Source organism: Ahaetulla prasina, chromosome 1 (genome assembly GCF_028640845.1).
Source record: "Ahaetulla prasina isolate Xishuangbanna chromosome 1, ASM2864084v1, whole genome shotgun sequence".
NCBI classification, from domain to species: Eukaryota; Metazoa; Chordata; class Lepidosauria; order Squamata; family Colubridae; genus Ahaetulla; species Ahaetulla prasina.
The window spans coordinates 35,197,490-35,225,256 of NC_080539.1; the positions used below are offsets into that span (position 1 = coordinate 35,197,490).

A 27,767-nucleotide genomic window follows, 5' to 3' on the forward strand; every position below is an offset into this window, starting at 1 on the left:
TTTCCTCCTTCCATTCTTTTCTGTGCATCCCTTCTTTCATCCATGCTGCTTTCCTGCAGCCTTTCCTCGCAGTCCTTCCCTCTTCTCACACAACATCCCTCTCTCCAGCACTTTCTCAGGTTACCTGGACTCTTTTCCATTGATATTCCATGTCATCATCAGTCCTCCGGGTACACATGGATAAGGCAGCAGAACCGAGAACAAGGAGAAAAAGAAGTGGTGCCCTAGAAGGGTCTCCAACCTTGGCAACTTTAAGACTTGTGGACTTCAACTCCCAGAGTTCCTCAGCCAGCAAAGAGGAACTCTGGGAGTTGAAGTCCACAAGTCTCAAAGCTTTTTATTTATTTATTTTTTATTTATTTATTTTGTCACACAGTATATATAAGCATAAGCATGAAATAACTATACAATATATAAGCGTATATATAAGCATAAGTATTAATAACTATATTAATTGGATATAATGAAAGGAAACAATAGGACAGGAACGGTAGGCACACTTGTGCTCTAGGAACGGTAGGTACACTTGTGCTCTTATGCACGCCCCTTACAGACCTCTTAGGAATGGGGTGAGGTCAATAGTAGACAGTTTTTGGTTGAAGCTTTGGGGATTTTGGGGAGAGACCACAGTCAGGTAGTGTGTTCCAAGTATTAACAACTCTGTTACTGAAGTCATATTTTCTGCAATTAAGATTGGAGTGGTTAACATTAAACTTAAATCTATTGTGTGCTCATGTATTGTTGCAATTGAAGCTGAAGTAGTCTTCAACAGGAAGGACATTGTAATAGATGATTCTATGAGTTAAACTCAGGTCATGTCGAAGGCGGCGGAGTTCTCAATTTTCTAAACCCAGGATTTCAAGTCTGGTGGCATAAGGTATTTTGTTGTATTCAGAGGAGTGGAGAACTCTTCTTGTAAACTGCCAAGGTTGGAGACCCCTGCCCTAGAAGACAATAAAATAAAATTTTCTTTGAAATGGAGAAGTAGCATGGGCAGTTTTCCAATTGTATTCCCTTCCTTCTGCAGGCACACCTAGTCTGATTCTTTTTTATATGGAGCTGCTTTTGAAAACTATTTGAAAGTAACAGCTGCTGCTTCAAAAAGTTATTGTCATGCTGTTGACAGATATTTAGAACACATGACTCCCTTGTTATTCAGTCTATATCCATTCCCATTCTTTAAGTCCCCCCTACTTCCCTAATTGTGGTAACCTTCAAATGTCTTTGACTACATCCCCTAACATTTCCTGGGAGTGTCCAAGAAAAAGAAGAGTTGTAGTCTAGCATATCAGGATGAGATCAATGGGGCAAGGTTGACATAAAAAGATTACAGCATGATACTTCAGTTGGAATATCCAACCATTAAGAGTTTATTAGACATTTTATTACAAAATGGAATTTACTTCTCTCATTTTTTGAGGACAAAGTATACATTCTTTATGGGCAAAACTTCTTTTGTTTATCAATTTATTATATTTTACCACAATGTAATTTATTTCATAAAGGCAGGGACTCAGATAAATATTATTTCTTGGATGCTATCCCTGAAGAAAAAATTACCGTATATACTCGAGTATAAGCCGAGTTTTTCAGCACGTTTTTTGTGCTGAAAAACGTCCCCTCGGCTTATACTCGGGTCTATACGGCTTATACTCGAGTTATATTTTTTTTTTTTTTTTTTACATTTTACCGGACGGGAAGCCCTGCCGGTGCAGTGAGAGGGCGGGTGGGGAGCCAGCCTTCTCAGCTGAGGGAGGAGGGTTTCAACCGGTAGGTGCCTCATTTCCCACCCTCGGCTTATACTCGAGTCCCCAGTTTACCCCAGTTTTTGGGGTAAAATTGGGGACCTCGGCTTATACTCGGATCGGCTTATATTCGAGTATATACGGTAATTGCTATTAGGGGAACTGAACAAAAAGGTAAATAAATAGATTTTTTTAAAAAAAAAAAATAGAATTTGGCCTGTAAACATAAAAACAGCTCATTCTAGTCCTCTCGGGTTTCTTCCTGAGGACATTTTATTTTCCATTGAAGTAGCCACAAGTCTAAGATTAGCTCAAAATATGCTATTTAGTTGATTTGCTGGTCTTAAGGCTTTAGACAGCAGCAACCCTGTCCCACTTTGTTATTCTGATGGTGTTGGCAGGAAACCACTAACAGAAGTCAACTGACAAAGCGGAGTTACATTATTAGAGCATTTCTCTAGTTGCATGCATTCTTATCAAGCAGACAATTAAAAAAAGACCCGGTTTGTTTTTGCTTTTAGCAATTCTGGAGGATTTCTGGAATTTCATGAGAAATGTTTTGACTCACACACAAGGAACTCTAAGGTGAGACACTGAATTAAATCTTTACCAATTGGGACTGTATTTGAGGGCATTGAATGTGATCCATAGAACTGAACAGAAGTCTCATTTCAGCTCTTGATTTAGTGTTCAGAAACCTGCCCAGGGGCTAAGCATAAGCCATTCGCTTAAACTTAATTTCCCATCCGTAAAGTGGGAATAGTTTAACAGATGTTAACCATAACTAGGAGAAAATATAATTCTGAGCAGCCACATTTATCCAAACTTATATTCACTGCTCCTCTTGTTCAACATGATTTAGCATTCTCAATTTTCATCCATTTTCTCTTTCTTTTTGTATTTTGTAAGTATGCGATCATGTAAAAGATTGTCTTAAATGTATATTAGAGACTGCTAATTTTATGAAAATATTCAGCATAAATGTGTATACAATGTTGAATAATATATAGTATCCATGTAATAACGGATGAATGATTATTCCTGATTATTGGTAGTCACAGGCAAATTTGGCGATTATCACAAACCCCAGCCACTTATTTTCAATTTGCTGCTTTGCAGAATGAGAAAGGTGGCATATAAATTTAATAAGTAAATAAATAAATTTGAAAATGGTCACACAAATATAATTGCCAGCAACTGCTTATATGCATTTTATATACAAAGACGCACCCTCACAAGTTTTTTTTTAAATGTAAATTTTCTCTGGCATTTTAATCTGAATCCAAAATTCATCAAATTTTGGATATTTTCCTTGATCTTTATTAAATGCAATATTGCATTATTTACAGCAGCACAAAATGAAATGAAAAGACTGCATATGGTGGATGGTTCTGAAGAACTTAAAGCTGCCTAACAAAAATGAAATTAATGACATTTATATTGAAATTTTCATTGGTGATTTAAATATTTAAGTTTAAATATATTATTATATATTATTTATTTATATATATTATTTATATATTATTTGAATTTTATTTGTGGCTGATTTGTGATATTTTAAAGTCTTGGGGTTAAATTTGTCAATATTAAACTTTATGGGATGCTTACAATGATGATATGATATGACAGACAATATACTGAATAACATTTACCATTTTTATTGTTTACTATTTTTTACTGAAGTTGTAGAAGTTTTCCACTGAATGCTGAAGAAATTATACTCCTTTGTTCATTGGATGTCTTAAAAATACAAGGAGAGACGGGCTACAGAATTAAGAGCAGAATTTAGTCCATTTTTGTAGGAGGACTGTGGCTGGTGACTAGAGAAATTTTCAGACATCCACGCTTCTCAAGTCAACTGAGTGCTTTCCCTTTTTCCAGATCCTTGAAAATTGCTAATATAAATATCAGCGCCAAAGTGGTGATCTTATCTAAGTATTTATCCATAATTAAGTCCCTATGAATGGATTGGGCTTGATTACATTTGTGAGGCACTTATTGTTGATCTTTTAGATCTGTTGAGTTTGCACAAAATACTTTTTTGTTTTTGTTTGAAGGATAAATAATAGATGCATCCATTTTCCTTTATACATTTTCTGAACAGTGATGGATTGATCCAAAGTGGAAATAAAAATAGAATAGAATATCAACAGCCGTTGATAGCCAGCAGTGATTGTGATGGGGTAGTGCTAGACCAGGTAAGGGGAGGAATCATACTGAATTCTTTTGGACTCAGTCCTGAGGTAATGCTGCTGATTAGGAAAAGAAAATGAATTTGCTAAATTCATATTTCCACAAAAACTACTTTCCCACTCTCAGATCAGTTCATGAATCAAATCTTGGCAACTTTTTTGAAAATTGGACTTCATGGTCCAATTTTCATGGAGATGGTTCCATATAACGGTTCTTAGACAAAATCTATACATGGTATTATGGATTACTAAGAAAGTAGCACAAAACAGTGCATTTATCTGAGAAGAAATTATGGCAGAAATGTGCATGCTGTTCAAAACTGCCTATCCAATTTAGTGGACTAGGAGAAATATACATAAAATAATATAAACTCCCCGTTGATTTTTGTTTGAGTTTATAAGCAGTGAGAAGAACCTCTAGATCAATAACACTCAGTTAATTTATAGTGGTTAAAATTAGACCACAGAGGTATCATAAAGGATATAGTTTTGCAGGCCCAGAAAGAAACAAAATAATGTGGAAAAAATATTGATTTTTTTTTTGGCATTTCGTGTTTTGCTCTATCAAAACATTAAAAGATTATAAAATGCTCATATTTTCATTTTCAATTATTTATAAAATGATAAATATGTGAAAGAAATGGAAATTTGTAACTATTACCATATAACATAGCATAGCATAGAAGAAACATAAAGCCATTTATCTCAAAATAGGAAAAAAAATTCAGTGTTTATATTCATGGTAAAGATCAAGTGATGAAAATAAAAAAAATAATCTTAAAATCTGTTAATATTTCAGATACAAGAAATTGATCTCATAAGAGAACATTTCCTGGGGCAAAAGATATAGGGTAAATTGTCCCCTCCATCAATTTTGCCCTTTGTTAGCTTTTTTTCTTTAAAATTATTTCTTTTTGTATCTGTCTGGTACAGCCAAGCTCAAAATCCTGAATCTCTAACTTTCTTTACCTTAAGAGAATGTTACTGGTTTTGTCTAGTTTTGTGTGTGTGTGTGAGTTTGTGTGTGTGTATGTGTTTGTGTGTGTTACCTGTTTGCCTGTAAGCTTTTCTTAGAGTTCTTCACATCCCCTAACAATGATGTGAACGTGCCTTAGTAACCATTCTGATATGACTGGTTTTGCCTTCAGATCATTCTCAGCCATCACAGAGAAAACTTATTCTTTGACAATTATAATGTAAAGTAGTACTTTCCTTCTTATCCCAACATATATTTTTTTATTATGGATAAAATTTACATGGAGTTCTGTTTCTCTGTTTTAAAATGATATGGCCGGTAACAAACTTACCTGAACAGAAGTCAGCAATAAATCACAGATCTTCAGACAGTTCACAGCCTCTGTTGATTTCACAATAATTTTCCATTAAGCAAATATTGATTACTCTCAGTTGGATAATATTGACTTTTTATTCTTAATACTTGACTTGAACATCTAATTGCAGTATAGCTCAATTGATGCTTCACAATGTTTGAGTGGCACATAATGGAATTTTCAATATTTGAACTTACTGTCAACATATCATAAAAAGCACAGAATGCAAGAACAGCTATATTCTAAATTAACTGGTATTTCTTTATTTCTGATCTATGCTTAGTTATTAAACACAATATAAATATAGTAAATTGTTTTAATTAGTTTTATTCATATAAATCATTAAATTAATAATTTCTGTTATTGAATTGAATTGATCATTTAAAATTTGTCTAATGAACATGAACAGTATCTGGATGTTACTAGGTAATATGTAATGAGCTTGGTCTCATTTCTCTACATTTGATAATTAGCAGCATAAGAAAAGGGGGAAAAAGAGCAAGATCGGAACATTCACTGGGTTTAAATGTAAAACGCTGACATTTTAGAATCAGCTGAAAAAGAACACATTTGAATACACATAAAAACAAATGAGCATGTGTTCAGTAACTAAAACAAGTTTTAAAAGAAGGTAAAGATTTCCCTGTCAGTTATGTCCAGTCTAAGGCACATTGCTCATCTCTGTTTCTTGACTGAGGAAGCCAGCATTGTCTGAAGACAATTTCCGTGTCATCTATGCCAAAGATGCACAGAATGCCGTTACCTTCCCACCGAAGTGGTACCTATTCATCTACTTGCATTTTCATGTTTTCGAACTGATAGGTGGGCAAGTAATGGGAGCTCACCCCCTTTGCATGGAGTTCTGGGTCTCCAACCCAGGCTGCCAGCTCTCCAGCTGACAAACTCAGCATCTTTAAAATAAGTGATATTCATTGTCCTTTTTATTTCATCAGATTTGTGATATGAATTAGTCTGACAATATTTATATTAAAAAGCAGGTTATGAATGGCTGTTGTCATACTGTTGCTGTCATTATACTACAGTTCATCTAGGTTCATAACCTTTAACTAGACTGTCCAAAGAAAACTGATTCATGAACATCTTCCAGTCATTCCTCAAACTCCAGCTAAAGAGCTGCAAACTCAACAGGCTTTTGGCACTTCGGTGCCACTTTTATACAGGACTAAAATAGTATTACTAAATTAATGGTGTCTTGTCATCTAACCCATGTTTAAAATATTGGGGGACATTCCAATCCTGAAGAATACTCACACCATAAGCATAACCAAAGGCATTCATGAAATGATCCCATTTGAGTTGACATGAAATCACACATTTAAATGTTTAAAGCCAGTCCTGCTTGCATTTATTTCAGAGACAGGATGGGACTATGTGAAAGCAGAAACCTGAGAAGCAGGAAGGAAAGGAATAATTCTCTATATAGACAGAAACCTCAGACAGCCATGAAAAGGAAAGTTCCACTACCTGCACCACCGGTAAGTTTTGAACTTCAAGGAAGAGTAATTTAAGAACTAAAATTCTGCATCTGGGCAAAGTATTCTAGCTATCAGATGGATATGTTTGAGAAGCTGAGTCCAGTTTCCAAAAATAAAAGAATTCTCCATCTGGCTATCAACCTTAATCTCCATCCATCAGCTATGAATTTCACCTCGTTTCCTCTAGAAAGATTTCTCATTATACTTCTCAATTATTTAACTAACATTTAGCATTCATTTCAGGCATAGTCCCTGCTGGGCTTGATCAACGTTCCATCTAATCCAGCAGTTCGATCATATTAATCAAACAGGTGTCTCCAGGATGCCCTAGAACAGTAGTGGGTTCCACTTACCTTGCTACGGGTTTGGAACTGTGAGCGTGCTTGTGCGTAGCACTTCTACGCATGCACAGAACCTTCTGCAAATGCGCATCGCATCCATGATGATGTTCAGGTGGGTGGGTGGAGCCGCCCACTGCCGCCACTACCAGTTCGCCCAAAGCGGGGTGAACCCACCACTGCCCTAGAGGCAGGAAAGAAATTAGCCTCTGTCAAATGGTAATCAGCAGCAGCCAAATTTTTAATCCGATCAATTTTTAATTACTGTCCTTCAGCTTCAGTTGGTATCCAAAATACAGTAACTGGCTCACAGTTTCAACACAGTATGCATAAATCAGGATATCGGTGTGACATTATGATGGTAAAAATGTGAGTCCAGAAAGTTGATTAAAATATCTTCTATTTCTGAACATCCCTGGAATTAAAGGAAATTGTAGCCAGGAAGATCTGAAATGCAGAGATAATATGTCCAGATGTCCAGATATACCTATCTTCCCTCACCACTGGCTAGATGGCTACGGCTAATGAATTAATTTTAATAATACTGGTAGTCTTCAACTTCTAGTCTACACTACTATTAATCTTCTCATCGTTCCTATCACCCATCTCCTTCCACTAATGACTATATGACTGTAACTTTGTTGCTTGTATTCTTACGATTTATATTGACTGTTTCCTAATATGATTTGATTGCTTATTGTACCCTATGACTATCATTAAGTGTTGTACCTTATGATTCTTGATGAATGTATCTTTTCTTTTATGTACACTGAGAGCATATGCACCAAAACAAATTCCTTGTCTGTCCAATCACACTTGGCCAATAAAATTCTATTCTATTCTATTCTATTCTATTCTATTCTATTCTATTCTATTCTATTCTATTCTATTCTATTCTATTCTATTCTAAACAGTTTATTTAGTGGCCATTCTAACTTACAACAGAACTGAAAAATATGACATGACTATCTTTCACATTTACAACTGTTGCATCATCCCCATGATCACTTGATCAAAATTCAGAAGCTTGGAAGCTGACTCATATTTATGGCAGTTACAGTATCCTGGGATCATGTGATCACCTTTCCTATAAGCAAAGTCAATGGGGAAGCCAGATTCACTTAAGAACCACGTTACGAATTCAACAACTGCAGTGATTCATTTAACAAGTGCGGCAAGAAAGGTCATAAAATGGGACAAAATTTACTTAACAAATATCTTGCTTAGAAATTTGGGCCCCAGTTTTGGTTATAAATTGAGGTCTACTTGAATCTTCCCATCCCTGATTACTGGTAAGTAATGTAAAAGTTTCTGTTTGATATGGTTGTTTGCTGATCCTGGCTAAATTTCAGCATACATGTAATATTTCAAGAGGGAAGAAATGGTAGTCTTCCAGTTGTTATTAAACTTCAACTTCCATCAGCTCCTTCTAACCTGGTCAGAAGTGAGGGATGCTGGAAGCTATAATTCAGTCAACTCCAAAGGGGCCCAGTTTGCTCTCTACAGATAAACAGATGGCTTCTGCTATTAACTGAAATGAGCAAATTCTCAGCAGACTGAATTTTGCTCCCAGGACAACATTTGGTAATAGAATTATATACAAATGTATCCTTGACATCCCATTTCAATGCAATTAAGTAATGCTTGGCTTCTCCTTTTAATTTCTTCCAAAGGGCAAGAATTTATCCATCACTTCTGCTGACCAACTTGGTAAAGGTAAAAAGGATTTATGTCTTTGTTTCTGAATATTTATTGTGGATTTTTACCAGATGATGCTTAATGATGTCAACAATTGCACGAATAAAATAACACATAGTGACATTTACATAAAAGTGGAAAATAAGAACAATTTTACTTATTAATTTATCTATACCCTTCTACATTGCCCATCACACTTACATGACTCTGGGTGGTTTACAATAAAATATAAAAATAAATAAATAAAAAAGATAAATCAGAGTTAGGAACAAAGAATAATGCCTTTGAGTTATTAGTATTTGCTCTAATATGAAAATAATTTCAGAATTTGGCTTCTTATAAATACTTTTGGAAAATGGAAAAGTTTAATAAATGGTTTTCTAAAGAAACTGAATATACAACCGACAGACAAGTTAAAAACATAATTACCAATTTATATAATGGATTAAGGAGAGAAAGAGTGTAGACATGAACTTCTCATAGGGAAATATGTGAATATTTCTACTTTTGTTTGCAAAATGATGGTCAGCCTAACATCAAAGTTTCCTCCTTCCCCTATTCAATATTTTGGCTTGCAAAATGACCTCATTCTGTCCCTAAATCCAAAACAAGAAATACCCAGCTCTGTTCTCACAGAGCTATATATATATATATCGTTCCAGAGACATGTGACTTTGCATTGAAAAGGAGAAGCTTGCAAGGGTTTTTATTTGAAAAGGTCAGACAAAGTGAGATTTAGAAGTATCTGTCTCATGAGTGCCTATATTTAGAAAAATATCTTGTTCACCATCCATTAATTAACCAGCAAGCGCTCAAATTATAAAACCATTTTTTTCACCTTTATTGCAGAGCAGGGATGGGAGGGAAATCAAGTTTAATGGGATAAAATCTGTATTGAACAATTACAGCTAAAAAGACAGAGTTTATGTTTATGACGATGTGGCTGTCACTGTCTCATCTCATGTCGGGTCACACTCAAGAATATAACTCATTCATTCAAGAGGAGGAAGGATTACAATTACAGAAAACTGCAATTATATGTTAGAGAAGAGGAGAGAAGATCAAAAGTCATTATATTTCATACATTTAGTTTCTCTTTCTTTCTTTCTTCGTTACAATTGTCTCTTACTTTATGTAAAATTCTTAATAAATATAAAGACAAAGAATATGACAATAGAAAGCAGAACATAAATGAGATGATCTTAATAATCCCTAACATAGAGAACATTTGGTTGAGGAAGGCAAAAGCATGGGGTGAAGCCATTTTAGCACATATTAGACTGATTCCATTGTATCTTTTATAATTTGGTATACTGTATCTCAGGTTATAATCATTTGCCCAGAATCTTTCAGGCCTTTATTTGTAGCTGCCCCATATGATTGGAATCTCTCTCACATCTTAATTGTTTCTCCATGTTTTTGTATCTTACTATAGAGATTGGTAGCCTGTAGGCCTCCAACACCCAGCAGTCCCAGCAAGTAAAGTCAATTATGGCAAAAGTTGAAGTTTCTGTTGAGAAATATTTGGAAGGTCATAGGATAGCCATTCCTGCCCTGATCTAACTAAATCCAAATATTCTAAAATGATTGACTAGGGCATTCTCCACTTGCCTCCATTTCCTCCCCTTCCTCTGGGCCCTTCTTGTTTCTAGATTTAGGAAATGTCTTTAAATATCCATTCTGTCTTTGAAAGTCTTTTGTACCATGATGTTGTAATAGTGATTATGATTACTACCATTCAACTTCTTATCATAATTATTAAAAATGATACAGAATCTCAACATAGAATATTTTCAGAAATGATTAGAGGAAGGAAGGAAAGAAGGAAGGAAGGAAGGAAGGAAAAATAATAATAGAGAAGGAGGAACTGGGCTGAACACATCAAATCATTCTTTAGATATATAGATATATAGACCAATAGATATATAACGAATCTTCTTTCCTGTGATAATTTGTAGCATGGTGCAAAATCTTCAGAGAAGATACATACAGGTGCCAAAGGTGTTTTTTTTTTCCTCAAAAGGTAACAGGACTTTCTTGGTTTTGTTTTTCCTTTGAAAACATTTCACTTCTCATCCAAAAAGCTTCTTCAGTTCTGATGTTCTTGGATGAGAAGTGAAATGTTTTCACAAGAAAAAACCCAAGAAAGTCCAGATGCCTTTTGAGAAAAAAGGATATTTGAGACAACTATGTCCTGGATGGTTGAGAATCTCCACAGACATATACACACACATGCTCTGTGCTCTCTAGGGCCACACTGGAATAGACAAAAAAGGGGAAGGAGGAATTGGAGAGAATGCAGATAACTCTGCAGTCCAAGAGTATGGGATTATGGTGTCTATTCAATGCTCTTTTTTACAGTTTTCTTCTTTATTTAGAACTTAGAATAACTTTATTGTCTCTTTGAATGTACGCTAATCGGCATACATTAAAATGAAATTTCATTGCATACAGCTGTCAAAGGGTCTCAGCCTCCAATATATATTACATAAACATGACGAGAGAGAGAGAGAGAGAGATACAAAAGTATGTATATACCCACATATATTATATGACATGTAGAAACAAAAATCTAGTTTGGATGTAACATGTACATGGCGAGAAAAACGAATCTTGTGAGTTTACCAGACGGATGGCCTAGGGAACAAAGCTATTACAGAATCTGGAAGTCCTGTTAGAAATACTTCGAAACCTCCTCCCAGAGGGGAGCAACCGAAATAGACTGTAAAGTGGGTGTGTGAGGTCTCTAACAATGCTTTGAGCTCTAAGCACATAGCGCTTCTAAGCAGTATCCTGAATAACAGGAAGCGAGCTTCCTATAATCTTCTTGGCTGTCCTTACCACTCTCTGTAAGGACTTTCTATCTGAGATCATGCTGCCACCAAACCAAATATGAGGCAGTTTGTTAAAATGCTCTCAATCGTGCCTTTTTATAAGATTGCTGAGGTAATATCTTATTAGCTTGTCCAGGATTCATATTACTTAGCTGTTGCTGGTCCCAGCAAAGAAACGCTGTCAGGTAATTACTCCTTTTATTATTATTTTTCTTGTAAATAATTTTGATTGCTTTTTAAAAAATATGACAGTAAATTGCTCTGGAAGCAAACAGGAATTAAACCACTACTGGATTTCCTTGGAACTAGCTATATAAGGACCGGTTTCAAAAATGTTACATTCAAGTGAAAACTATTATTAAAAGATTATTAAGCCTTGATCATTCAGGCCCCACTCTGGCTTTGTCTAATAAGGAATAGGATCTGAAACCTCTCCTGATTTAACTGACATTTTGAGCCATTTGCCCAGTTCTTATTTATATTTTACTCTAGACCCAATCAATGTTTCTGTTTGTCTCATGCTATAGGGAAGAAATATGTAATAGCACAATATGATTTCATCTCTATGAGTGATCGAGATCTGCCTTTAACTGTAGGAGAGAAGTTTGAAGTCTTCTGCAGGTGGGTACACTTATCAGCTTTTGACTGATTTCATCATGTCCCAATATTTCTTTGCCATCATTTGCAGAAAAATACTTCTCAAATACTCAGGACAGAAAGAAAACTCCTGCATTATGCTTGCTTTGTTCATCTGCATCTAATCTGGACCACACTCTGGTTTCTCGTCAGATTGTATATATCTTTCACCTTTTACTAAAGATTTCCTTGGAGAGGAACATTTATGAGTCTTTTACTAATTTTTGAAGCAAGAGCCACAGTGGTGCAGTGATTAAAAAGCAGTATTGCAGGTTAATTCTGCTGACTGCCAGCAGTTTGATTCTCACAGCCTTCCATCCTTCTGAGGTCAATAAAATGAGGGCCCAGATGGTTGGGGGCAATATGCTGCCTCTGTAAACCGTTTAGAGTGGGCTGTAAAAGCACTGTGAAGTGGTATATAAGTCTAAATGCTGTTGCTACTGCTGCTCGTGAAATGTTCAGAAGAGATTTCAGGAAACTGTACATTCCTCCCATTGCTAGTCAGTCATAATGTCATAATAGCTACTCGGAGGCCTCTGTCCTATATGTAAGTGTATCCTATTCAAAGTGGATTAAAAGGAGCTTAATTCTTTATTCAGTCTACTTTGTTTGTTTGTTTATTTATTTATTACTTTTGCATTTTGTTCACAGTGAAGGGGAGTGGTGGTTAGCAAAATCCCTTACTACTGGAAAGCAGGGTTACATTCCTAGCAATTTCGTTGTCTACATGAACAGCCTGGAAGAAGAAGAGTAAGTCTGGAGAGCTCTTGATAGTTTTGCGATGCATGCAAAGAATTTATCTCTGCTATCTTGTGGAAATTCTAGGTGATATCTTAGCCTGCTTCTTGCCATCATAATCTTTACACAAGCAATTATCATTATCCATGTGTGCATGTGTACATGCATATATGTTTGTGCGTATGCTTCCTCTGTTCACTCTTTTTCCCCTTCCTTGGCCAGCAGAGAGATCCTTCTGATGAGGTGTCCAGACCTAGACCCAGTCCCATCCTCCTTCTCTTCCTCAGGAAGTCCCCGTCCCTCCCGCCCCACCAGAAGATATTGACCTTTTTGCTGCTCCCATGGACTCTAAGGCTATGTCAGAAGCAGTGCCCACCATGGAGAGCAGGAGTGGGTGGATGGAGGTGTTAACCAAGAAGCATTGATCAAGGCAAAAAGCCATATTGTTAGCAGGAGACCCACCAGGGTCAACTGGTAGGCCTCCACCATCAGGCTGCTCCATTTTCTGGACAGCTTCCTACAGAGTTAGCTAAATTGTTGGGCAAATAAATAAAATTATTATTATTCAAGTCTTCTTTTAATAAGACCTGTATAATTATTTTCTAATTAATAAATTTAGCCTATTTCTTTCTTTCTTTTTTTGACCCCTTACTTAGTAGCTTTGTACTAGTTTGTTTCCTTGCAATGAGGACAATGAATATCGTTATACTCATTGGTTTCATTTGAGTTTTTCCCCCAAAGTATACAGCTGACATCACAAAAAACTAGCAGCAGAAAGCGATAAGATGAACTGGTCTGTTGGCAAGGAAGAAAATAAAGTTTCACCTACAAGCTGTGCATTATTAATGGCTGCTTCAGGAATGTAGTTGACCTATAAGGGACCAATTAACAAAAATAACCATATGCATATTTACCGTATGCATCTTCACTTAGCTTAATACAGCTTATCCCAGAAAAATGTGTGTGGGCTGTACAAGTACAGATTTAAAGGACAAACACAGGGAAGCAAAAGTGAAATAAAAATGAAAGCAAAGTGGAAGCTGTTAATTAAAGAAATAGAGAATTTTCAGGAGACATTTAATATATTCCACTGAACAAATCAGTGCAATTGTCTATTAAGTTTAAACATTTCAATACAAAACATATAAAAATAAATTGTAAAGATTACATAGCATTAAATAACACTTTTGAACTTCTGAATTCACTATAAAACTTAGGGAAAAGCTAGGGGAAAACCATTATAATTTGCAATTTTCTGGATTTCCAGGCTTTTTTTTTTAATTGATCAAGCTCAATGTTTTTCATACTTGACATTTGTAAGATGTGTGAATGTCAATTCTCAAAATTCCCCAGCAAAGTTTGAAGTTGCTAAGTCTGAAAAAAACTGCTTTAGTTGGAATCATTGTATAAAAATCTTGTTCTTTCTTTTTCAGATGGTTTTTTAAAGGCCTTAACAGAAAAGATGCTGAACGTTTATTAATGATGCCTAGCAACAATATAGGCTCATTTTTGATAAGGGAAAGCGAAAGTGTTCCAGGTAAGAAGTTGTAGAATCGTTTTGTTTATAAAGGTAAAACTTGCATGAGCTGCCCAGATTAGGGATTGTGTAGTGGTAATAAAAACAACAAAAGTGTGTTGTTTTTTCATTTGGATCTTCTCCACAGATAGCGGTCTAGCGATTGTTTAAAGATGACTGGGGAAGGCAGGTGGCAAGATCATCTGCAGAGCTTTTATGAGAATTATTCTAGTTTCTGAGGGTAAAGTCACTCAGATTTATCCAGAGTTTGAGATTCTGACTGGTCAAGTCCTGTTGAGATAACTGAAGGCCTTGTGTGATTAGCTGGGTTGAGTTTGAATCTGTCATTCTTGAAGAAACAGAAACCCAAACAACTGTTTATTCAATTTTGCTTCTCCCACCAGCCAGCAGATGACATTTGACTAGGTATATACAGTAATAGGACAGAGTCAGTGGTCCCACCTTTTTTTCCCTCCTCAAGATGTTTTCACTGAACCCAAGAGTTCTAAATAATTTTCATTCACTCTCCAATCTTTTCTTTCTAGGGAAGATTGTTGAGAAGAAGGTTTGGCAGTGGGTCCAAATGGATTGTGAGGTAAACTGTAAACTACAGTTTACCTCACAATCTGTCTGATTTTGGCTTACCAAAGTTAATCTCTTCCCACAACGTCAAGGGGAGGAGAGCTTACTTGCAGGATTAGGGTTTAGCTAGTCTAGAAAAAAGAAGGACTAGGGGGGACATCATAGCAGTATTCCAATATTTGAGAGGCTGCCACAAAAAAGAGAGGGTCAGCTTATTTTCCAAAGCACCAGAGGGCAGAACAAGAAATAATGGATGGAAACTAATCAAGGAGAGAAGCAACCTAGAACTAAGGAGAAACTTCCTAACGGTGGGGTAAATTAACTAGTGGAACAGCTTGTCATTAGAAGTTGTAGGTGCTTCATCAGTGAAGATTTTTAAGAAAAGACAGGATAGTCCAGGGATGAAATGCTATTGGATCAGACCGGATTGCGCGATCCGGTAGCGATTGTGGCTGGTGGTTTGGCGATGTGGTAGCGATGGTAGTGACGCTCCACCCACTCACCCAGGTTTCATTACTTCCTGGTTTTAACCAAGAAATAATGAAATTTTTACCTTCTGCACATGCGCAAAAGGCTTTGCGCATGCGCAGAAGGTCTGCGCATGCATGTGATGTGTGTGCACATGAGACCAAAGTGAGTGCGTGGGCACAGTGCATGCACTTCCAAAATGGTAAGGAAGGTAAATAGATTTCACCCCTGGGATAGTCACTTGTCTGAAATGGTATAGGGTTTCCTGCTTGAGCAGGGGGTTGGACTAGAAGACCTCCAAGGTCCATTCTAACTCTATTCTGATTGATTGATATATTGATTGATTGATTGACTACAAAATATGTTGCTTTCCAAAGAGAGACAAAATGGAAATGGTCCGGAGTAGAGGGATTCTCTGCCTCTATCCATCTCAGATTAGCAGTGATTAACTGAATATTCACATTAAATAACACAAAGGAGGATATGCCTTTGGGTCGTACAGAGGAATCAGGCTTCAGAAGAATTCAGCAGATAAGGAGTCTCCTTTTCATTGTTCAGTGCTTTGTCTTTAGTCACATGAAATCAGATCCTATATTCTGATGTTGCTAAAAATTCAAAAGTACTTTCCTCCAGTCTGGCACTTTTCAGACAAGTTGACACTTCACTTCCCAGAATGCTGCAGGTACTGGGAATTCTGAGATTTGCTGCCCTGGAAGGTACATGTTGGATGGAATAGCTCCCTCTATGATAGACTGTTCCTTCTGATGGCACAATTTAAGCGCTAATAAATAATCTCTCTTTTTTTCTTGTTCCAGGTGCATTTTCACTTTCTGTTAGAGACATTGTCTCTCAAGGGGATATTGTTAAGCATTACAAAATCTCCACTATGGATCAAGGTGGATACTACATCTGCCCCTGGATTACATTTTCTTCTTTGCAAAAGCTTGTCAAGCATTATTCCAGTAAGAATACTTCTGATACCTGTCAGATTCATACTTAATAAGACATGAAGCAGAGAATGTTCCATAGGAGCAGAAACATTTAGCTTAAGTTCTGTGGGTTCTTTGTAACATATGAAGAAAGCTGAACAGTTTGCAACACAAGTCAGTTCAGATTGTCCAAAGTCAATGAAGAGCCAAGAGTTGAGATGGCCAATGTAAGCATATGGGGGAAAAAAGTATTGATGTTATTATTTTTTAAATTGATTTTGATTAGATATTTAAAAGTACAATCAAGAAAATAAAACAGAAAAAAGATAAATGGAACGTTAAATTAAATAAAAATCAGTTTAAAAAGCTGACTGTAGTTTAGATCTACCGAATTAAGTCATCAATATAATATGAACTATAACTCAGAACAGGAAATTGCAGTAATTTTGCCTAATCTAAGAAATCTATCCTTGATTAGCAAATCAAACCCAGACTTAAATGTTAACTTCTTATTTTAAGAGAAACCCAAACTTTATATGCAGTAAAAGCCCATGTATAGAATTATAGTCCAAGAATACTTTTCATCTTGTACTGAATTCTGCATTAGATTTGTTTTTCCAAATACCAGGTTATTTTTATTTTGTCCTGTACTCCCAAAACTTACTTGACTATTCCCCTTCCACTTCTCTCAAAGGTGGAGGAAATTGAAATCCATCAGTGCTGTATGAAACATATTGTTTGTTAATTTCAAAGACTGCAGTGAGGACAAAACCGAGAGATCTACCAGTTTGCATTAGTATTTTTCACCTACACATCCTACTTGCATGAGTAAGATCACCATAGAACAGCAGATCTGAATAATTCCTGTTCCCTAAATATACAGCATGGAGCAAGTGAACTCTCATGATGATGATGATGATGATGATGATTTCATGCATTTGATGCATTTCCTCCATTGTATAGTGTTTGGGTATCAGGGTTCTACTATTAATGTTATGAAAGGATCAAAAGCTTTAAAGGGCAGAGTCATGAAGCAAAATGTGAAACTCTCTGTTTGTCTTGGTTCTTTCCCTACCTTCAGGAAAGGGACCTGAAAGTTCTCTTCTTCCTTAGGGGACAGAGATGATTTTTCCAAACCTCAAAACTATGGGGAACTGTCCAACTGATTTTTGTTATCTTATTCTCTGAAAAGTTACCTTTGGTTTGTCCTGCTTCCTCTCTGTGTCATCCTGCACAGCAAACGATAATGGTTTGTGTCAGAGGCTAAGATATCCATGCAAGTCTCTGACTCCAGAAATACCCTGGGCTGCTGATGAATGGGAAATCCCACGAGACACCATAAAACTCATCAAGAAACTGGGAGCAGGCCAGTTTGGTGAGGTGTGGATGGGTAAGTTAAGACTGATACTGGAACCTCCATGATTTATTTACCTTTATCTTAGTAAGATAGTAAATCTAGTAAATCCTTTATTTACTCATTGGTATTTTGTTCTTCCTCCTTTTACTTCTACTCTTTCTCAAAAAGATTTAACTAAAAGAGAAAGAAAAAAGTTTGGTACTGCCCACTCCATATACAGTATGAACTCTTGCCTTTCAGTTGAAGGCTCTGGCAATGTGAAGAGGAAGTAAGCTACTATATGGAAATCTTAGATTTTTATTTGGTCTCAACTTTATAAAGTGCTTACAAAAAATGGCAAAATTATGATATTTAAATGCAATCCATTTAAGAAGGTTAAAATAATGCTATCAGATCATGCCTTCCAGATCTTCCCCCAACACTGAGAGAAGCTGAGGTTGGAGCTTGAAGACAGTGGTGTAGTTGTAGCAGAGAAGATTAGTTCTATTTTTGCTTGAATTGCTTTTTGCTTGTTTTTATGTTGCTTCGTTTCATACAACTGTTCTGAGCCAGTCACTGAACCAAGCAGTCTGGCCTGATAAATGGTCACATCCTTGCTTCCAACTTCTTGCCATACAGTATATTGAAAAAAAAAGTTCTTAATGAGGAAAATGTGGTCAACAGGGTCTCCTCATGGAGTTTATGATTCCATGGTTTAAAATGACCTTTCTCTTCTCCCATTTTTCTTTTGTTTCCTATGAAAACTTGATGGAAACTTTGACAGTCTTATTTAGTGGTTTGCTCCCAAAAGGTGGCTGGGGAGACTTGGAATGTTCTGGGGGCTGCTGATTTTAGGTTTGAGAGCCACCATTTGCCCATAAATCTAGTTATGTTTTATAGAATATTACCTGATAGTCATTAATTTCCACTTTTGCAGGTTATTACAAGAACAATGTGAAAGTTGCAGTCAAGACATTAAAAGAAGGCAGCATGGCCCCCGATGCCTTTTTGGCTGAGGCCAACTTGATGAAGAGACTGCAGCATAACAAGTTGGTTCGATTGCATGCTGTGGTGACCCAGCAGCCAATTTATATTGTAACAGAATACATGGCCAATGGTAAGTAAGTCTTGTTAATCATTCTAATGGATCTCTATCATGCTATAGATATGAACTAAGGAGGCCAAATCTGATTAAGGGGCATTTTTTCCCAAATGTTTGCAATTTGCTTAATGACCCCAAATATTTGGAGCAGTCTATTTTCCCTGCTCTTTCAACACAGGTTCACAGTACATGCAACTATCAAAGTGAGTTTGTATGCTATTGTTGCAAAGTGGAAATTGCCACGAAGACAACATGGCTGTAATTCTTCCATCCTTACCTTGTTCATATTTTGGGTACAGGAACTCTGTTATTAACAGAGCCCCATTTGGGGGGAAGCATCTAGTCTTTTTTTTTTTTTTGGTCTTTTTTTTTCCTCCAGCCATTTCTCAAGGAGGAATTGAGTAATGTTGACAATATAATTAGTTAATTCAAGGGTCTGCCATAGACAGGCTACACTGATAGTAAACCTATTCGCATATATACACAAAATTTTATTGAAGAATCAACAAATAGAAAAATATTCTAAGAGATGAATTCCCAATCTGGTAATATGATAATGCAACCATTACAAAATCACTTAAAATCTGATTTATTTATTTTTAAAAATCACTAATTAAGTGGTATGAGTCTCATCCCTTGGCAAGAATCACAGTCTAAAGCTGAACCCAAATACCAGCTGAAAACTGGCTTAACTAATACAGTATTATCACATCCACCTTTATGAATATTTATTTCAACCAAAAATGTCCTTATATTTTTATTGCTTTTTTATTTTTGGACAGGAAGCCTGCTTGATTTCTTGAGCACCAATCAAGGGAAGAATCTGTCTCTTGCAAAATTGATAGATTTCTCTGCTCAGGTAAATTATTTAATACTTTAATGGTACAAAATCTTGATATTTTCTCAACCTAGCAATTATATAACAGTAGAATCCCCAATCACTGTCAATCTAACTTTTTTCAAAAGAAAAGAAAAAGATATCTGTGGGAGAACATGGTGAAAAGATAACACGGAGAAGCATAAAGGCTGCAGACAGAAAGGAAAGAAGGGAAGGGGAAGGGAAGAGAAGGTAGAGGAGAGGTTAATTGCTTTAGGGAAGTGCTTAGGAACTGAAGGGAAGGAAGCAGGCGAGCACAGATATGAAATGGTACAAAGCACTAGATCAGTCCCCTATACTGTCAACATGATGGGTAGCAAAGCATGTCAGATTTGACATAATTTGAAACCACCACAAGTTGCTCTTGGCTTAAGGAGAAAACACTGATACAATTAGGAAGAACTTAAGGGCATCTCATGGAAGAGCTGAAGACAAATTGATTGCAACATCTTGAGGACATGAAAAAGCAACAATGATGCCATGGGATGTTTCTGATATGATTAGATGCAAGTGGGGAATAGCCCAAAGCAAAAGCGATTGGCATATAGATTAGGTGGTAGAGAAAAAGAAATGGAAGGTGTTGCCAAGAGAGCTGAAATGAGAGGATGTGAAGGAGTAGACAAAGACAAAGGGGGAAAAATGTGTCGAAGGGGTACACATGAGAGACAAAAGAAAAACAAAAGAAAAAGCAGAAATAATAAAAAGAGACACAAATAAGCTATTTTCCTGATCCTGAGATGTAAATTCCAGCAGATAATCTCTGAAGGAATATGGCTGTGAGCCCAAACAAGAGGTTTCCTGGCTATTACATCATATTTGAAGATTCAGGCTCAATTTTATGTATTAAATTTCAATGCCTCCCATCTCCTCGATAAGGTGACTCTGCCTACCCTCCCATTACACTCATCAAATGGTCATGGAGAGATCATAGTTTCAAAGCCGAACATTCCTGACAATGTTGTAGTAAAGACTGAATGCAGAAGAAGCCCGTAAAATACATCTTTGAGTTCTTTCTATGAAATATAAAGCACACATGGATTGAAATGCCAGTTTATCTCAAATTGTTTACCTGCATAATGAACACAGCAGCAACTGACCACCAAATGTACGTCTAATAGCAAATGTCATCACAACAGTGTTATTTGTGTAAATAGGCCCCAGGCACACCCAGCGATCACCCCTTATTTCTACGCAAAAGTTAAAATTAGAAGGCTATCAATGTGCACTTGGTCCTGTGGTCAGCCTCACTAGTACATTGAGAGGAAACCAGACTGCAACCTTTATCACACTGAGATCAGGACAGGAAATAACACTCTTCTGGGCGCTCAATTTTCCACTGAGGTGAGCAGCATTTGAACGAAAAGCGAATCAATTTAAGCATACGACATAGTTGTGGAAAATACGTTTTCATATCCTTTTTGAAACTGTGTGGAAAAAAAACCCTAACAAATCTGTATGGAATAAAAAATGTAGTGTCCCTTTAGTTAAAAAAAAATAAAAATAAAAAGCCACAAGGGTGAGTAGAACATCAGGGCTAAACAGCTCTGTTTGCTGGCAGAAGATCTGGGATTGCATCTTAGTTGCTAATACAGTAGGAAAGTCACTCCAGTCATTTTCAATAAGATGCCTGGCTTAGCAAGAGCAAAAGAAAAAGAAGAAGACGACCAGGGTTTCATTTCCAGAAGCAGCAAGCAAAGCCAAAAGGCTTTTTCTGTTTTGGAATATACTCTTACTCAATTTTCCATTTTTTAAAGTGTTTTTCCCAAATGGATCTGTTAAGGACAATACACGTTACCATCACCAAACCCAGAAACTCTTCTCTTGCTCATTGAGCAAGACAACCTTTGGATCATTTCAACACCAGATATGTTCACTGTTGATTTTATTTTTCCTAGATTGCTGAAGGGATGGCATATATTGAGAGAATGAACTTCATCCACAGAGACCTCAGGGCAGCCAACATTCTGGTCTCAGACTCCCTTTGTTGCAAAGTTGCTGATTTTGGCCTGGCTAGACTCATAGAGAATGAATACCTTGCAAAGGAAGGTTAGTGAAACTTTGTGGTAAAAGAAAGAGAATTGTGGGTCATATTCCACTGAACAAGAAAAGTCTGGAGGTAAAAGATTTGCTTTTTTGTGCACAAGGATTATTACCTGAGTGGTATTTCCATAATCCACGCTCTGTGCCTTTAGCAATATAACTGAAATTTATGCCACTTTAACCAGTCTACAAAAGAATGCTGTCTGTTGCAATCATAAACACACACACACACACACACACACACACACACACACACACACATAAATAAAGGACTATTTTATTCTATTCCCCTCATTCATTCATTCTGGAACTTTCCAATATACAAACTCATGCACAGCTAATTTTCTGATACTTCTCATTATCTCCCAAATGTCCTTCACTTCTCTCCCTTTATCTTAAGATGAGCCCCAAGGCCTGGCTTTATATTAAAATTATACTCCAGCTTGGATCACATCTATATCCAATTTTCCCTAATGTATCTTTTTTAAATATGGCTCTGCCTCTAATACATAGTTTGAGAAGCTGCTAAAAACAAAGAGTGGAAGGTAGAGAGTTTTCTTTAAAGCTTGTTTTGTTTGTCATTGAGGGGAAGAGAATTGATTTATAAACAGTCTCATTACACAGCTCTGTATGATATACAAATAAAATCACAATATAATTCAAATAATTCAATAAAATACAGTATAAATCACAAAAAAAATATCATTAATGACACAGATTTTACTTTGGCTACTAATCTCTAAGGTCCTACCAGAACACCCAGATGTTAACCATTCTCCAGAAGGTTGTAAGAGTGGGGAGGTTCTTGTCTTAATGGGTGGGCTGTTCAAAACAAGAGGAAAACCAATGAGAAGGCTCGTCTGCAGGTTCCTTCCCATCATATCTCTGAACAAGCAGGTTGCAATCTGGGAGTCCTTCTGCTGGGAAGAGCAGATGGGCAGAGGCCTCAGTCAAGAGGACTTTGTCTATTTGCTCTTCCATATCATTTAGAACATGGTACAACTGAAGATGATCACCCACACCCTAAGTCACCTTGCTATTTGTTGTTGTTAAATTGTGAAGTTGTCTCCGACCCATCACAACCCCATGGACAATGTTCCTTCAGGCTTTTCTGTCCTCTACTTTCCTCTGGAGTCCATTTAAGCTCCCACCTACAGCTTCAATGATTCCATCCAGCCACCTCATTCTCTGTCGTCCTCTTCTTCTTTTGCCCTCAATCTTCTCCAGTGAGTCCTTCCTTCTCATTAGGTGGCCAAAGTATTTGAGTTTCATCTTCAGAATCTGGCCTTCTAAAGAGCAATCAGGGATGATCTCCTCTAGGACTGACCGGTTTGATCGCCTTGCAGTCCAAGGGACTTGTAGGATTCTTCTCCAGCACCATAGTTCAAAGACCTCAATTCTTTGGTGCTCAGCCTTTCTTATGGTCCAACTTTCACAGCCTTATATTGCAACTGGGAAAACCATAGCCTTGACTATATGCACTTTTGTTGGCAGGGTGATGTCTCTACTTTTTAGTATGCTGTCTAGATTTGCCATACCTTTCCTCCCTAGGAGCAAGTGTCATTTAATTTCTTGGCTGCTGTCCCCATCTGTGGTGATCTTGGAGCCCAGGAAAATAAAATCTGTCACTGGCTCCATTTCTTCCCCATCTATTTGGCAGGACACCTTGCTATTAGATTATAACAATTTCCTCTAAATTGGACTACCCCTGAAAACCACCTGGAAATTTCAGCTGGTGTAGAATGGAGCTGCCCCTTACTTACTGGACAATCATGGTGTGTCACATAATGTTACTGTAATTGCTACACTAGCTATTAATTTATCTCTGAGTGCAAGTCAAAATGCTGGCTGTTACCTCTAAAGCAATAAATGTCTTAGAAGGTAGATATCCGAAATAAAGTTTGCCGCTTCCCCCTCCCCAGAGAATTTCTATCCCATTTTTGTCCTACTAATAAACATGTAGGTTTATTACTTTTAGTAAGTTAGTTAATGTCAGAAAGATTGTAAGAGAGGGGAAATGATCACATTGCTATGACAAAAGATTATTGGGAGATCAATGAATGCTTGGAAATAGCCTGAGTGTATCTTATAATCCTATATATTAAAACAGCCTAGAAATAGGGACAGAAAGACAAATGGTTTCTTGTTTGTTGTTTATCCATTCCTCCATATTTATTTCCTGGGGAGGAAAGCTATGGCAAATCTAGACAGCATACTAAAAGCAAAGACATCACCCTGCCAACAAAAGTGTGTATAATCAAGGCTATGGTTTTTCCAGTTGCAATGTATGGCTGTGAAAGTTGACCATAAGAAAGGCTGAGTGCCAAAGAACTGAGGTCTTTGAACTATGGTACTGGATAAGACTCTTGGACTGCAAGGTGATCAAACTGGTCATTCCTAGAGAAGAACAACCCTGACTGCTCTTTAGAAGGCCAGATCCTGAAGATGAAACTCAAATACTTTGGCCACCTGATGAGAAGGAAGGACTCACTGGAGAAGAGCCTAATGCTGGGAAAGATTGAGGGCAAAAGATAAGGGAATGACAGAGAACGAGGTGGCTGGATGGAGTCACTGAAGCAGTAGGTGGGAGCTTAAATGGACTCCATTAGATGGTAGATTACAGGAAGGCCTGGAGGAACATTGTCCATGGGATCATGATGGGTTGGACATGACTTCGCAACAACCAACCTAGCCTAGCCATCATTATTATATACTGCTTAGATATCTAGTACATGAGAAGTAATATTCATATACACTGTATAAAATAATAAATAAAGTCAGATATTGCCTAGCCCAACTATTCTCCTATGCATAGGATTTGAAATAGCTAACCTTGAAAGGAGAACATATTCTCCTTTATCTGACACACTGTACCTACTTTCCTCCCTGCAGACCTAAAATATTACTTGAGAAGTGATTTTTGGATAGAATTGAGATATGCAAAATCTAGTGCATGTAAAAACATAGCCTTAACTCCTAAATTTTATCTGATATGGTGATTTGTCATTGTGTCCTTCCTAGGTCTGAGAGACAGTGATTGGCTTTGTGTCTAAGGCAGGACTAGAATTCACACTCTCCTGGTTTCTAGCCTGATGCCTTAACCAATGCACTGAACTGGCTCTGATATATTGGCTGCACTAAACTGCCCAATGCATAAATAAATTGACCAAGTAGACTCACTTTCAGTGCTGAACTTCTTCACATCCCCAGATAGTAATCAGTATCAGTGAACTGGTCAAGTGTTCCTGATCTGGCATATTTATGTTCTTGTTCATACTCCCACACCTTGGAATATCTTATCCAGTTTAAGCAAAGAAACTCAGAATAGATATTCAGAACCAAATTATGCTATGAGGTTTTCATTTTAAATGACTTCTTTAATGGCAGGTGCCAAATTTCCTATCAAATGGACAGCACCAGAAGCAATTAACTATGGACTTTTCACAATCAAATCTGATGTTTGGTCCTTTGGAATTCTACTCACTGAAATTATTACCTATGGACAGACTCCCTATCCAGGTAAGGCAGGCTGCAATTTAACACCCTTCACTGCTTTGAACCAATGCTTCTCTATGATTCCTCCACTATGGGTAAAAGCTCAAAAGGGTTAGTTATTGTTAGGTTAATTGTTCAGCCCAGTACTAGACAGCTTTTCATCATTGTATATTTATTTTAACTATTTATTTATTTGTAACCCTGTAAGGTGAGTTGGACTGGAAGAGAGTAATTAGCCCAAGGTCTCCAGTTGGCTTTCATGGCTAAGGTGGGACTAGAATAAATAGTCTTGAGCTTTCTAGCCTGATTTATTTATTTATTTATTTTATTTTATTTGTTTATATTTCTATACCGAAGGACTCAGTGCAGTTTACAGCCATATTAAAACAATTTTACAAACACTAAAATGATTTAAAATGAAATATTTAAGTTTAGGCTGATTCCTTAAAACCCATTTAAAATTCCCAATTAAAACTATCAGGCCAGTCCTGCATGATGAAACAGCCATGTTTTCAGCTCACGTCGGAAAGTCCTGAGATCAGGGAGTTGGCGAATACCAGGTGGTAATTCATTCCAGAGGGTTGGGGCCCACACAGAGAAGGCCCTCCCCCTGGGGGTCACCAGCCAACATTGTCTAGCCGACGGCACCCCGAGGAGGCCCACTCTGTGGGAGCGCACTGGTCGCTGGGAGGCCATCGGTCGCAGTAGGCGATCCCATAAATAGCCAGGTCCCATGCCATGAAGCGCTTTAAAGGTGGTAACCAGTACCTTGAATTGCACCTGGAAGATCACTGGAAGCCAGTGCAGCCTGTGCAGGAGTGGTGTTATATGGGAGCCTCGATTTGCTCCCTCTATCACCCGCGTGGCTGCATTCTGGACCAGCTGAAACCTCCGGGTGCTCTTCAAGGGGAGCCCCATGTAGAGAGCATTACAGTAGTCCAGATGGGAGGTAACAAGGGCATGGGTGACCGTGCATAGGGCATCCCGGTCTAAGAAGGGATGCAACTGGCGAATCAGGCGAACCTGATAGAAAGTTCCTCTGGCAACGGCCGTCGTTTGATCTTCCAATGACAGCCAAGCATCCAGAAGAATGCCCAGATTGTGGACCTTCGCCGTGGGGGCCAATGACTCGCCTCCCACAGTCAGCGATGGAATCAGCTGATTAGACCGGGATGCCGGCATCCACAGCCACTCAGTCTTGGAAGGGTTGAGCCGGAGCCTGTTTCTCCCCATCCAGACCTGCACAGCCTCCAGATACCGGGACATCACTCCGACGGCTTCGTTGGGGTGGTTTGGGGTGGAAATGTACAGCTGCGTATCATCAGCGGCAGATGACCCTGCACCCCAAAACCACGGATGATCTCGCCCAGTGGCTTCATATAGATGTTGAACAAGAGGGGTGAGAGGACCGACCCCTGTGGCATCCCACATAGGAGGTGCCTCGCGGTCGACCTCTGCCCCCCCGCCAACACCGTCTGCGATCAGCCCGAGAGGAAGGAGGAGAACCACTGAAAAACGGTGCTTCCCACCCCCAACCCCTCAAGCTGCCGCAGCAGGATACCATGGTCGATGGTATCAAAAGCCGCCGAGAGATCTAATAGGACCAGGGCAGAGGAACAACCCCTGTCCCGGGCCCTCCAGAGATCATCCACCAACGCGACCAAAACTGTCTCTGTGCTGTACCCAGGTCAGAAACCGGACTGGAATGGGTCCAGATAGACAGTTTCATCCAGGTACAGAGGGAGCTGGTATGCAACCACACTCTCAACAACCTTCCTTAACCACAACATGCCTTAACCACTGACTTAAAATATACTTCAATTGCCTTCAGATGCACTTCAAATGGCTTGTTTACTAACTCAGATTCAAATGTGTTTAAATTTGATTTCATCAGGTTCTTAGCCTTTATTTTTAAGGGAGTCATCGGCACTTTTTTTTTCATGAAACCGGTGGGATATGCATGCATTTGCAAAGCTAAATAGTTTAATCTTTTCTTTTCTTCCCAATAGGTATGATGAATCATGATGTTATCACGCATATAGAACAGGGCTACCGGATACCTTGTCCAGAATCATGCCCCTCTAACCTTTATGCAATTATGTTAAAATGTTGGAAGGACAATCCAGAAGAACGACCGACATTTGAGTACCTCCAATCTACCCTTGAAGACTTTTATACAACCACAGAAAAACAGTATGAATCAGAACCCAAAATGTCCTGACCTTTGTTCATCAAAGCTACCACGTTTTTTTAATCATAGCATGGAATAGGGGAGAATTTCCTCTTAGCTACACTTTGCAAAGTTGTTCCCAGTCATAGAAGTAAAGACATATCCATATCTGAAGCTCTATTTACTGCATGTCCTTGCTTGGCTTTGGTTTCATCACCCAGTGAAAAATAATGTAAACCATAAA

General features: G+C 37.7%; 1 protein-coding gene and 1 non-coding gene across 2 annotated transcripts; both read left to right on the plus strand.

The window, feature by feature from the left end:
- Positions 1-2,233: 2,233 nt before the first annotated feature.
- BLK (BLK proto-oncogene, Src family tyrosine kinase) lies at positions 2,234-27,767 on the plus strand. Its single transcript, XM_058164832.1, has 13 exons — positions 2,234-2,330; positions 6,644-6,764; positions 8,776-8,818; positions 12,162-12,255; positions 12,922-13,020; positions 14,442-14,545; positions 16,390-16,536; positions 17,741-17,893; positions 18,777-18,956; positions 19,724-19,800; positions 21,714-21,864; positions 25,246-25,377; positions 27,363-27,767. Exons 1-13 carry the CDS (start codon positions 2,293-2,295, stop codon positions 27,572-27,574), a joined length of 1,551 nt encoding a protein of 516 aa, XP_058020815.1. The 5' UTR covers positions 2,234-2,292; the 3' UTR covers positions 27,575-27,767.
- Positions 12,404-12,519, plus strand: LOC131189428 (U5 spliceosomal RNA). The gene has a single exon (XR_009153035.1). It is a non-coding gene; the product is annotated as a U5 spliceosomal RNA (small nuclear RNA).